A 13,143-nucleotide genomic window follows, 5' to 3' on the forward strand; every position below is an offset into this window, starting at 1 on the left:
AAGTTCATAGGCTCCATTGGAATTGCCCAGTACTGTTAACTTTTAAATTCTAGTAAGTACCAAACGAAGTAACAGTGTTATCCGTGTGTGTGTGTGTGTGTGTGTGTGTGTGTGTGTGTATTTTTGTGAACTGCTTGCCGACCATCTCACGTAGGAGTATGGCAGCAAGTTGGCTGTCCTGTGCCGGGGCACGCACCTGATACATGATCTGGCTCTTCCTGGTAAGGGGCACAGCACAAGCCAATCAGTGGGTCCCAGCCAATGATTGATGGCCAGGATCCACTGACCAGCAAAACAGAGCATAGGACAGAGTGCTGTGAATATAAACACACAGAGCGCTGTCTTGTCAGCAGGGATGAGACTTTTTTTTTTTTCCCCCCTGCAAAGCGGGGAATAAAAAATGACTCTTACCTTAGTAAAAATGGCACAGAGTAATCACTGGTAGGTAAATAGTTAACCCCTTTGATTGCCCCTAGATGTTAACCCTTACCCAGCCAGTGTCAGTGTATATTATTTAGCACTGATCACTGTATTCGTGTCACTGGTTCCTACAAAGTGTCAGAATTACCTCCGTACTAACACAGCCCCGCTATAAGTCGCTGATCCCCACCATTACTAGTATAAAATAAATAAATAAAACTTCCAGTTGTATACCATAGTCTGTAGATGCAAACCAATCCATAGACACTTATTGGGTTTTTGTTTTTTTTTCAAATATGTAGAAGAATACATATTGGCCTAAATTTATGAAGAAATTTGATTTAAAAAGGTTTTATTGGAGATGTTTTATAGCAGAAAGTAAAAAATATTGTGAGTTTTTGGGTTTTGTTTGTTTATATTGCAAAAAATAAACCCAGTGGTGATCAAATACCACCAAAAGAAAGCTCTATTTGCATGAAAACATTATGTAAATTTAATTTGGGTATAGTGTTGCATGACCATGCAAATATCCGTTAAGGAAACGCAGTACGGTATAGCAAAAATGGCCTGGCCAGGAAGGGCGTTAAATCTTCCGGAGGGCAAGTGGTTAAATGTATATGTGTTAATCCATCACCATAACCACCTGACCCCAAAGCTAACCCATACTAGAAGCCTGCAACACTTACTGCTTTTTTTCCTATGTAAAACAGCTTTGGCCTGCTCCAGTCCATGGCTTTGTTTTTCATTCCGTAGCTGAAAACGTTCTCAACGCTGGCCTTGCTGGTGCAATTAGCCTTCACCAACTTAGCTGAGTAGTGTGGGTTACTTTTAAATTAAAACTACTTTTAGTAGTAAAAGTGTACTTTTACTAAAAGTATACTTTACTTTAACAATAAAAAAAAACGTATAAATGTTTAATGTCTGCTGGTCATCAATCTAAATTTAATTATTTACTTTAATTCCAGAAAGCACCACTCCTCCTGCATTACAGACCGAAAATGGACTTGCTGTAACAGAACTTAAGTGTCCTCACTGGACAAAGTTTTTGCAGAGACTATCACGGGGGGCACCTCCATAGTGCACCACATTGCTCACAACGTGACCTGAACCAGTGGACTCAAGCCAGAAGATTGTAGCGCTCTCACTGGAGAACCTCTTCACTTACACAACCCAGTTACCAGAGTCCCTGACAGGAGAATATTTCTACTTTTTCTACAAGAGATAATTTTTCACAACTCAAGGCAGTACCAGCATGACTTTTACAAATCTCCAACACTTTTCATGGATATTCATGTTTTTGCTGCAAACTACATCCCAGTTGGTTTTTTGAGATGTGTTAATCTTCATATATATAAATAAATATATATCTATATATCTAATAGATAAGAAAAGAGATTGACACCAAATTACCTTAGGTTGCTTTTTAATTGTGAAAAGGTTTTATAAATCATTTACAATTAAAGCTCACTTTCAAGTTTATTTTGTAGATTAAAAATAAACAGTCTGTTTAGGCTTATAGCCCAGGACCGTACTCTGAGCCAAAATTTCAACAGGTTAAAAGGAAGGATAGATCAGATTGTGATTGTGCTATTCTTAGAGTTCATCTATAGGGAGGACTTCTGGAGATGAGATTCTGTTTGGTAAATGATCAGAGATGCCTAGTATGCAGTGCCCAGGGGTTATAATTTCTTATGGTTGTGCCATGGTGCTCTTTTGGTCTTTCTGCAATGGCAACACCACCCATTTACCTTTTTCTTGCACTAAGGCCATAAAGGGTGCAGACAAGGTTACTGCTAATCTTTTGGTTGTGAATTAAATCAGTTTGGTCGCAGAAATATTTATTCCAGGCAGTTATTGCTACATTCTTTTTTTACTGTATGATCACTGTTGTAGGTTTGCCATCTTAATTATTCTTGGTGCTAAGCTCATCTTTTACAACTTGTTTTTGCTCATTATGCCTGGACATAAGAGCATGGAGGACTGGTGAGTTTTGTGCACACCTGCTTGATGCATCCTAGCTGGAACATATTTTAGTAAATTGATACCCTTCGTGGAATCTCAGAGCAAAGTAGGGTTGATATGGATTCTTGAAAAATGGCAGACAGTCCCTAAGGACTCAAGGTATAGCAAAAACGTTTGAGAACTTCTGGCACAAAGATTGACACCGCTGTACTCTGCAGTGGTTTTCTCACATTATTTTTGTGTGGCTGAAACAGATCTTTATTTTAGGTCAAAGAAAGATCCTTTATTGGACCATGCCTCAAATGATTGCAAAGCACTACTTCTTTTATGATGTAGATTTCAGGGTTTTTTTTTCAATTGCATTACTGCAAGATACTGTTGCAGAAAAATGGTTATTAAGGCAATTTGGTTCTATCAGTAACATTTCTAGCAGCTTTGGGATGCTAGCCGAAAGAAAATTTCCATTCTTCTGCTATATAATTAGTTGATCTTTATTAGCGAAGATCATCACACACAACACTTGATTTTGAGTGGATGGTAAACCAGTCCACGTTGGCCAAAAATTTGAACTTGCATAGGGAAAACTGATGTGTGCACATGCCTTAAAAATTGGTCACTTTGTTCTGAATAGTGAAAACCCAAGATGCATTAACTGTGCACACTAAAACTCCAGGTCTCTACTGCAGTAAAAAGGTTAAATGGGACCATGCAAGGAAAGAAGATGAACTGAGAGAATACTATCCTTGATCAACTATCTAATCGATCACTTGAATATGATATGGTGCTACACTAATCAGTTTGTTGCTGACAATAAACATTCTCTATTCTGTTCAGCTTCAGACTAGCTTGTGGTGTCTATCCCTATTTATCTATGTAACTACATAAGAATATTGTGTTAACAAATAGGAGTGATCTATCAATACACTGTACAACTCTGCCTTTGACAGTGTGTTAACAACCTCAGCATAAAAGAGACACCTTTTTTTTTTTATGAATATCATGACAGTTTCCATGCAATCCAGTTTGTTCCCTTAAAATATGGGGGGAGCAAGAACAATGGACATGTTGCACTGCTCAAGCTAACTTTCTACAGATAGAATACATGAAGGAGGTATAACGGAGTAAAGGAAGCCTCTGTGAGGTACAATGTAGTGTTGCGCCTGGAACTTAAAATTTAAATGTTACATTTGAGAATGGGCAAGGAAGCACTTTTTTTTTTGTCGGATTTGATGTGACACATCTGTGCTGTTCTCATGAGCCACATTCGGCCTATTGTGTCTGGAGCATATTTTGAAGGTGGAGACTTTTGTGTTTTCAGTGAACAGGGTTGGAAGAACTTCTTTCACTGTGTAATGTCTGCGAAAAGAATAATTATATGTCTTTGTTGTATCCTGCAACAGCAAGACCAGAGATAGCCAGGTTTTGTTTAATATAGTTCTTATTGAAATAGAAAAACTCTGACAGAATATATGATAAATTTAACATGGATCAGTGGGGTTTAAAAGAAAATAACTTTATAAAATTATTTATTCTATTTTAAGCTTTCTATATTATTTTACCATTGAAAATGTTTAAGTGACCAGCTTTATTTACGGGCATATAAATTTGTAAAGTGTTTAACAAGCTTCATTATTTTTCACTTAAAGGAGAACCCCACCCAAAACTGTTCAGTTTGTGTAGGATGGAGAATGATTAAGACATTGATGTTGGAAATTTTGCTTACGTACACTGCACTCTGACGAAACCTGACACGAGCATAATCTGAAGGGTGCCCAAAACTTTCCTTCTGAAATTGCTTTTTGCCTAACTTACAAAGTGACCCACTTTCTCAGTATGCATATAAGAATTTAAAGTAATTGTAACGTCTTATTTATTCTTCTTTGTGATTAAAAAAAATAAAATAAAATAAAAATAAACAGGTTTATACTTACCTGTTCCCCTTCTCAGGTCCTCTGTTGGCGTTGCTGGCTCCTCCTCTTCTGCGAGTGCCCCCATAGAAAGTTACCTGTGTCCATAGACAAGACAGCGCACTTCGTCCCCGCACTTTGCTTCCTTTGTCACAGGATTTGACTGACAGCAGTGGAAGCCAATGGCTCCCGCTGTTCTCAGCAAAGCCTGTGAGAACAGGTAGAGAGAGGATAGATCTGTTCCAACACTGGATCAAGTGAGGACTCTGGGTGAGAGGGCGATATGCTACTTAAACATTTTTTACCTTAATGCAGGGAATGTATTAAGGTAAAACATGTTTAGGCTTTAGAACCACTTTAACACCAATTCTCCATCTGTGTGCTGGTCCTCGGTCAATGACTCAAAAGATATTGATGTAAGTGGGTCAGCATAACAACCAGTTAGCAATTTATAGTTGGTTGGCATTTGCAGCCCTGGCTTTGTCGTGTGACAGGTTTCCCTTCAAGGCACATCACTAACTTTCCTCATTTTTTTTGCCACCTAAGCATGTTAAAATGTACGCATACCAATATTAAAGCATTTAAGCTGGCAAAAGAAGTAAAAAGTAATTGCTTAGGGCTGCCCAGGAGCCTTGTTGCACAGGGGTTCGTTATTCACATCTTTAGCCTAGTAAAGGTGGCTATTGTGTTGAAGGAGGTGGTGGTAGGTGGGTTAGCGTTCAGATTTTGGATCTAAAGTCTGATATTTGCAGATGGAACTCCTTGGGATTTGGAGCCCATCGGGACCTTCTGGAACACAACTAAAAAGTAGGTTCAGACACCTAGGTAAAGCAATTCGTACATTTCTGCAGGGACACTTAAGTGTTATGAGCCATTGCATCATTCAGCAATCTCCCTAAACACTAATGGGCACACCAGAAAGTTTGTAAGATCAATGGAGGAATGTCCATATTCTGACTCTACGCTGTGACCTAGAAGTAAGATCAGCTCTACAGAGCAGATGATCCTCTTGCATACAAAGCTAAATTTTAATTGTTTTCGGTGGATTTCTCATTTAAGTGAAAGTAAAGCATCAGGAACGCAGTTGTGCAATAGATTTACAATGTGCTTTGTTTAAGTAAATGTACATCTTCAGTGCTCTGAAAACTATAACAGAATATCAACATTATTTTCTTTTCTTTTTTGATATTACAAACCACCATTTTTTTTTTTCTAGTATGTGTTTACGCCAGTGCTATAAAATGAAACATATTTTAACTATGCATCAAGTGTAAGCTATACAATCACATAGTTTTGCATTATGTTTGTCAGGTTCTTGCATATTTGATATTTGGGTCAATTTGATATTCTGAAGTATTCATAAAATGGTGCTATTTAAACTTGATATCCTATGTTGTTTTCAAAGATGTCATTTTGTTCTTCTCATAGAGATCATTGTATTGTTTTTTCTGATGTCCATTGGCATATTGCATCCTAACTAAAAAAAATTAAACAGAGTTCATAATAAAAAGCCTTTTTAACTTTTCTATGGTATAAAGAGCAAATTGTTCACTGTGATTAAACAATTTGCTTGTTATTTTTACTCTGCCTTTTTACAATGCTGTGCAAGGTTACAGATTTGGACTGTTAAATAGAAAAAGCTTTCAGGTACAGTTTTAAAAATACAGCTTTTGCTAACAGTCAACCTTAGACATCTATGAAATAATAAATATTCAGTGGTTGCCTATGTAAATGGAACATCACATTTCCACATTTTTTTTTCCAGTAAGATGATGATTATTTTTGTCTAACATAAATTTAATTGTTATAATTGAATCTAAAATTAAAATCAGTTTTTTTTAATTTCAGTATACAGAAAAATATGTATTCAAATGATAATTACTGTTTCTAGTATTTTTAAAGCCTGAAGACATTCATGTACTTAAATAAACATAACATTATGGAGAGTTAATAATTTTTTTTGTCTCTTTAAAGTTTACATTTTTAAATTTGTGTTACTGTCTAAACATTGCATCATTTTTTTTCCCATGATGACTGATGGGTGAGGTTATATTGCTCAATGTTTGATTTATAACCGTGAAGCTTGTATTCTGTGTTTTGCCAATAAATATTATATGCTTGTAATAAAAGCAACAAAAAACGTAAAAATAATGGTTGTTGTGATAAATATTTATTAAATAAAACACTGGCTGTATGTGCATCAACCCCCACTTTTCAAGGAACAAAACAAAACCCAAGAACAAAAATGTCAACACTAACCCCCTTCTCTCCTAAACCCAGTAACAAATATGTAACACGCTTTCTATTCTAGGTTAACAAAGCTTACCTATTGTACTGTATCTATGGAGGACCAACATTTTCACCGTAGGACAGCAAGTGTGGTAGGACTGCACAACTCCCCCTTCTCCCTACTCCATAGTTTAAGCAGGGCCAGATCCGGGGGTGTGCTAGGGTGAGCTGTGCTCCCCAGATCTCTGAGAGTACATCCATTGATCCATGAGCTAGTCTAATGCAGAGAGTTGATTCAAGGGGGCACTCTGATTTTGGAAATCCATGTAGGAGGCACTCTGATGGGGACACCTGATGTAAGGAGGCACTTTGGGGATCCTGATGTAAAGGGGCATTCTGATGGGGACAGTGATGTAAGGGGGCACTGATGAGGATCCCTGATGTAAAGGGGGACTCTGCTGAGTAGTCATGATGTAAAGATGTCATGATGTAGAGAAGGATGCCGATGAGGACACTTGATGTAAAGTGGGACTCTGATGGGACATTTGATATAAGGGGGCACAGGTTTTGTTTAATCACCCTAATCTATCACATAATTGTGTGCGAGTCACTGACCGTATGTCACACAGTGTCATGACCTGGGAAACTGGCTGAAAAAAGTCCATCTTGTTACACACAAAAAAAAGTTATAATCCTATACCCATAGTTAATCCATAGGAAGGCAAAAAACCCAGCAAAGCATGATCCAATTTGCTCCTGCAGGGGAAAAAAAATTCTGTCCTGATCCCCCGAGAGGCAATCAGATATTCCCTGGATCAACTTTACCTATAAATGTTAGTATCCAATTATATTATGTGTATCTAGGAAAGAATCCAGGCCTGTTTTAAAGCAATCCACAGAGCTGGACAGAACCAACTCTTGAGGGAGTCTATTCTACATTTTCACAGCTCTCACTGTGAAGAAACCTTTCTGTATTTGGAGATGAAACCTCTTTTCCTCCAGATGTAAAGAGGGCCCCCTTGTTTTCTGTGATGACCTAAGGGTGAATAACTCTACACCGAGTTCACTATATGAACCACTGATGTATTTATACATGTTGATCATATCCACCCTTAAACTCCTCCTCTCAAGAGAGAATAAATTCAGTTCCTCTCTTTCCTCATAGCTGAGCTCCTCCATGCCTCGTATCAATTTGGTTGCCCTTCTCTGTACTTTCTCCAGCTCCCCAATGTTCATTTTGTGAATTGGTGACCAAAACTGAACTGCATATTCCAGATGAGGTATTACTAATGACTTGTACAGAAGGAATATGATATCTCTCTCTGGAGTCTATACCTCTTTTATTACAAGAGAGGATTTTGCTCGCTTTAGAAACCGCAGCTTGGCATTGCATGCCATTATTAAGCTTGTGATCTACCAGAACTCCCAGATCCTTCTCCACCATTGATTCCCCCAGTTGTACCCCCCTAGTATGTATGATGCATGCATATTCCTAGCCCCCAAGTGCATAACCTTACATTTATCAACATTAAACCTCATTTGCCACATAGTTGCCCAATTAAACAGTGCATTGAGGTCGGCTTGTAAGTTGGAGACATCCTGTAAGGATGTTATTCCACTGCAAAGCTTGGTGTCTTCTGCAAAGACTGAAATGGTATTTTCCAAAGTCATCTTCTAGGACAGCTTCACATGAGAGATAGGCTCCTCCCAGGAAACACCCGTTCCACCTTTCTTTCCTATAAGTAGCCTCTCTCCCTGGGGGACCCTCAGTATTAGTGTTTTCTCCAGCCAGGAACAACGCTACGCCCGTTTGTTGTTTTTTTATTTTCCTGGCTGTCTGGCAACGTACAGAGGCCCCCCTTCCTCCTCTTCTCAGCAAGGCAGGGGCCTTGTGGGGTGGCTTTAGCCAGGTTTTTTTCCCTGAAGCACACCCTCTTGAGGATGGGGGAGACAGACCCCCCGGACGGTCCAGCGGGGCTCTCCAGGGGGGTAGAGCCTGCTCCGCCGACCTGCTTGGAAGAGCCACTACCTTGTGGGGCAAAGCCTACCTTCCTCCCGACGGGCGTGACATCACTTCTGGCGTCGGAGAAACAGGAAGTGGACCGCTGCCATCTTGGATGGGCGGCGGACCGCAAATTTGCCCCACACCACGACCGCTCCATCCATCGGCGGCCGTGAGAGGGAGGTTGGAGTGCCTGGACCCCAGGGAGGGGGGCAGATCCCTGTCAACCCTGTAAAAACAGCCGCACCGAGGGTGGCCTGCGGCGAGAATGGATGCATATCTGTCAGAGCTGGGGGAGGCTAGCAGCAAGGTAAGAGCCTTTTGGGCTGCTACTCACCCCCCTCCCCTCACCCCCCCACCCTTTACGTCTTCCAGTCGTGGGCTGGGGTGGGCCTGAGGGGATATGGGGTCTTCTCTCTACAGCACCATAGGGCTTTCTGGGTGCTAGTGGGTGCTTACAGGAGACCTATACCTTGTGTCTCTGTGTCCCTATATGGGCCCATAGGAGGAGGATAGAGGGGGAAGAGAAACTCCTTGTGAGACAAAAAAAATGCACTACCTGCAGGAAGAAGCTAGCTAGTGCTTGGCGGAAGCAGCTGTGCGAAGAATGTATTGAAGCTGATTAAGAAAGAGTCGGGATCTCTCTATAAAGATTTTCTACAAAACATGAAGCAGGAGATGTCTAAAACCTTTCAAAGTTGTAGGGAGCAGAGGCAGGAACCAGCCCCAGACGAGCCTCAACCTGACACTTCAGGCATTTCCTCGCTGGGAAAGAGAATGAAGCAAGACCAGGCCGCCACCGCGGGTCGGAGGAAGGTGAGACGGAAGACCAGGATCACAGATCGCAAAGGTTCCTTTTTCCAGTAGAAGATACGGAAGGCCTATTGAAGGTAATCTATGATACTCTGGATCTAAAAGAGGAACAATTGGATCTCTTTCTGCATGACCAGCTATACGCGGTGCTAAAAAAGAGAAGCGGCCTTACATTCCCAGTCCATTCCACTCTATGGTCTACCATAAAAAGGGAATGAGAAGAGCCGGAAAGGAAGGCTTTCTTTCCTAAAAACCTTAAAAAGCGATTTCCATTTAAAGAAGAAGATGCGTCCGTGTGGGAATCCTGCTTGAAGCCAGATGCCCCCCTTTTCGAGGATCTCGAAATTGACGGACTTATCCTTCGAAGACGGTGGTTCCTTACAGGACCCAATTGACTGCAAAGCAGACACATTCCTCAAAAGTGCGTGGGAAGCATCTGAAGTGAACTTTAAACCGGCAGTAGCAACAACCTACCTGCGTTTCAAGAACCCTAGATGTATGGTTTGGACAGCTCCGCTCTCACCTTGAACAAGGCATGTCAGGGGAGGAGATCCTGAAGTCACTACCAGTCTTGGAAAAAGCAGTGGCTTCCATCACAGACGCGTCGGCGGAGACCATCAGATATATAGCAAGATCGACTGCGCTCATAAATTCAGCCCGAAGAGCTATCTGGTTAAAATCCTGGCTGGGGACATTGCCTCCAAATCCAGGCTCTGCGACCTTCCCTTTGAGGGAAAACTCCTCTTCGGGCCAGAGCTAACCTCGGTCCTAGAAAGGTCGGCCAACAAAAGGAAAGGATTTCCAGTCCCCAGCAAGCAAACGGGACGAAAATTTTTTCGCCCCAACAGGCAGTACACAATGAGAGAGGCCAGGTTTCAGGGGCAGAGAGGGGCTGGGGCTCTAAAAGGGGAAGGGAGAAGGGAGGCTTCCTCTTCAACCCCAACCAGGTTAAATCCAGAACTCAGCCCAAGTGACTGGAGAAGCCAAGTGGGAGGAAAACTGGGACACTTCCACACACAATGGCTGAAGACTACCCAGAATGCATTCATCCTAGACACAATTCGCAATGACTACAGGATAGAGTTTTCAAGACTCCCCCCTCGGAGGTTTTTCGCAACCCCCCTTACCAAGGGACAGAGAAAAGGCAGACGCACTGGTGAATCTCCTGGAAGGGATGCTCCAGCAGAACATGGTTTGTCAGCTGGTGGAGGAAGAGAGGGGAAGGGGATTCTACTCCCATTTTTTTCTAAGAAGAAAGGCGTCTGGAAGTTACAGAATGATACTCAACCTGAAGAAGGTGAACGAATTCGTAAAACCCAAAAAGTTCCACATGGAAACAATACACAGGACGAAAGAACTCTTTCCACCGGGTTCATTTATGGCTTCAATAGACCTAAAGGATGCAAATCTTCACGTCCCGATAAGGGAATAATCGAGGAAGTTTCTAAGGTTCGCATTAAAAGGCAAACAAAGAACGATCTTATTTCAATTCAATGCACTCCCTTTCGGTCTATCTTCAGCTCCAAGAATATGCACAAAGATCCTAGCGGAACCTCTGCAAGCCCTTAGGTTAGAGGGGATAAATATCTTCCCCTATCTGGACGACCTGCTTTTATTTGCGGACACGGAAAGAGGCCTGAAATCCCACATAGAGCACACGATATCCTTCCTAGAAAACCTAAGCTGGTTAATAAACATGGAGAAATCACAGCTAGTCTCTTCCAGGAGGATCACATATCTGGGATACATTCTGGATTCCACAAATGCTTATACCTGACTGCAGAGAACGCACTCAAACTACAACAAGACACGAAGACCTTCCGGGGATGGCGACCTGCACAGTCAGAAACGCCATGAAGCTTGTCGGGCACATGACAGCCACCATACCAGGGGTACAATGGGCACAATTACACTCCAGAGCAATGCAGAGCCACCTCCTCTTCCACTGGGATGGCATCCAAGCATCCCTAGATTCCAGTATCCGCCTCATGCACAAAGTGAGAGAATCACTAGAATGGTGGGGGAACATTCACACACTAAAGGCAGGAAGGAAGTGGAAGTAAGTCAACCCAATAAGAATCACCACAGATGCAAGCATGTGGGGGTGGGGTGTGCATATGGAGGACTGCCTGACCCAGGGAAAGTGGGACCCGGATATCTCAGGGAGGTCATTAAACTTCAGAGAATTATTGGCAATTTCCAGAGCTCTCACAGCTTTTCAGAAGAAGATCCAAGGGAAAGAGGTTCAGATCTTGTCCGACAATACAACGGTGGTCGGATACTTAAACAGGCAGGGAGGCACAAGGTCCTCGAAACTGATGGAACTAACGGAAATCCTCCTGAGCTGGGCAGAAAGGAACCTAAAATCCATCACAGCATTACACCTGAAAGGGGGTCTAAATTGGCTGGCGGACCAGTTGAGCCAGGAAGAAGTCAACCAGTCAGAGTGGTGCCTCAGCCATACAGCGTTCGACAAAATCTGCACCAGATGGGGTACTCCCTCTATAGACCTCTTCGCCAACAGGAAGAACGCAAAACTAGAGAAGTACTTCTGCCTGTAAAAGGACCCCAGGAGCGCAGGGTCAGACGCACTAGCCCAACAATGGGAGGGAGACCTCCTCTACGCCTTCCCACCATTCAGATTGCTACCAAGAGTGATACAGAAGTTACAATTATCCCAAGCCACGGTCATCCTGATTGCTCCATTCTGGCCCAAAAGATTATGGTTCTCCCTGTTGAAGGAACTGAGCCTAACGGACCCGTGGATGATACCGCCCACGCACGACTTACTCGCACAAGGGGCAGTGGTATACCAACACCCGGAAAAGCTATCCCTGACAGCTTGGCTTCTGAGTGGAACAGGCTAGCTGGAAAAGGGTTATCAGAAAGAGTAGTCACCACCATCTTAGACGGGTGGAAAAAGTTGACAAACGCCATATATGACAAAATCTGGAGAAAATTTTCCTTCTGGAGAAGCAGGAACGAATCGTTGGGGGCCCCCATCCTAAATACAGTACTCAAATTCCTTCAAGCAGTGGCAGACAAGAACCTGGCCGCCAATACTCTTAAGGTGCAAGTAGCCGCTCTGTCTAATTTTCTGGAGCTGAAATTGGCAGAAGACCCCTTAGTAATCAGATTCCTGAGGGCCATCTCCAGATGCCAAGTTCCGTCCATGCCAAAGTACCCTATATGGGACCTAGGCACAGTTCTAAAATGTTTTCAGCAAGAACCTTTTGAACCCTTGGAGGAATGCTCTCAGGCATTTAACCCTTAAAACCACCCTCCTCATAGCACTGGTTTCCGCTCGCAGAGTCGGCGAACTACAAGCTCTGTCGGTAATAGAACCGTACTGCACGATCCTGTTGGACAGAATCATCCTCCGCACGGATCCGGCATTCCTACCAAAAGTCGCGTCGCATTTCCACAGATCACAAGAAATAGTAATACCATCCTTTGATAGAAACCCAAGCAACGCCAAAGATGGTGACTACAACAAAAGTGATGTAAGGAGATGCTTAATTGCGTACATTGAGCGCACGAAAACATGGAAACGCTCATCCAGTCTCTTTATCATATTTCAAGGCCCAAGGAAGGGATACAATGCCTCCAAAGGCACCATCGCAAAATGGATAAGAGAGGCCATCTCAGAGGGATACAACGTTGCATCACTGGCACCTCCACCTGGCTTGAAGGCACATTCAACCAGGGCCACCGCAGCTACCTGGGTGGAAAAGGCCGGGGCCTCCCTCGGACAGATCTGCAAGGCCCCAACTTGGTCCAGCTTCAGCACCTTCGCCAGACACTACTGGT

General features: G+C 42.6%; 1 protein-coding gene across 2 annotated transcripts in view; it reads left to right on the forward strand.

Annotated features, from left to right (window-relative positions):
• The window catches only part of PCGF3 (polycomb group ring finger 3), a 127,596-nt gene extending 121,156 nt beyond the window's left edge, over positions 1-6,440 (forward strand). For both annotated transcript variants that reach the window (XM_089670875.1, XM_089670877.1), the window contains one exon: positions 1,386-6,440. In XM_089670875.1, the coding sequence (XP_089527001.1) occupies positions 1,386-1,433 (48 nt within the window). In that variant the 3' untranslated portion in view covers positions 1,434-6,440. The remainder of the gene's footprint in view (positions 1-1,385) is intronic.
• Positions 6,441-13,143: the final 6,703 nt, after the last annotated feature.

The sequence above is a fragment of the Staurois parvus genome, unplaced genomic scaffold, assembly GCF_062004578.1.
Source record: "Staurois parvus isolate SC_StPar_1 unplaced genomic scaffold, SC_StPar_1.0 ptg000096l, whole genome shotgun sequence".
In the NCBI taxonomy this organism is placed as follows: Eukaryota; Metazoa; Chordata; class Amphibia; order Anura; family Ranidae; genus Staurois; species Staurois parvus.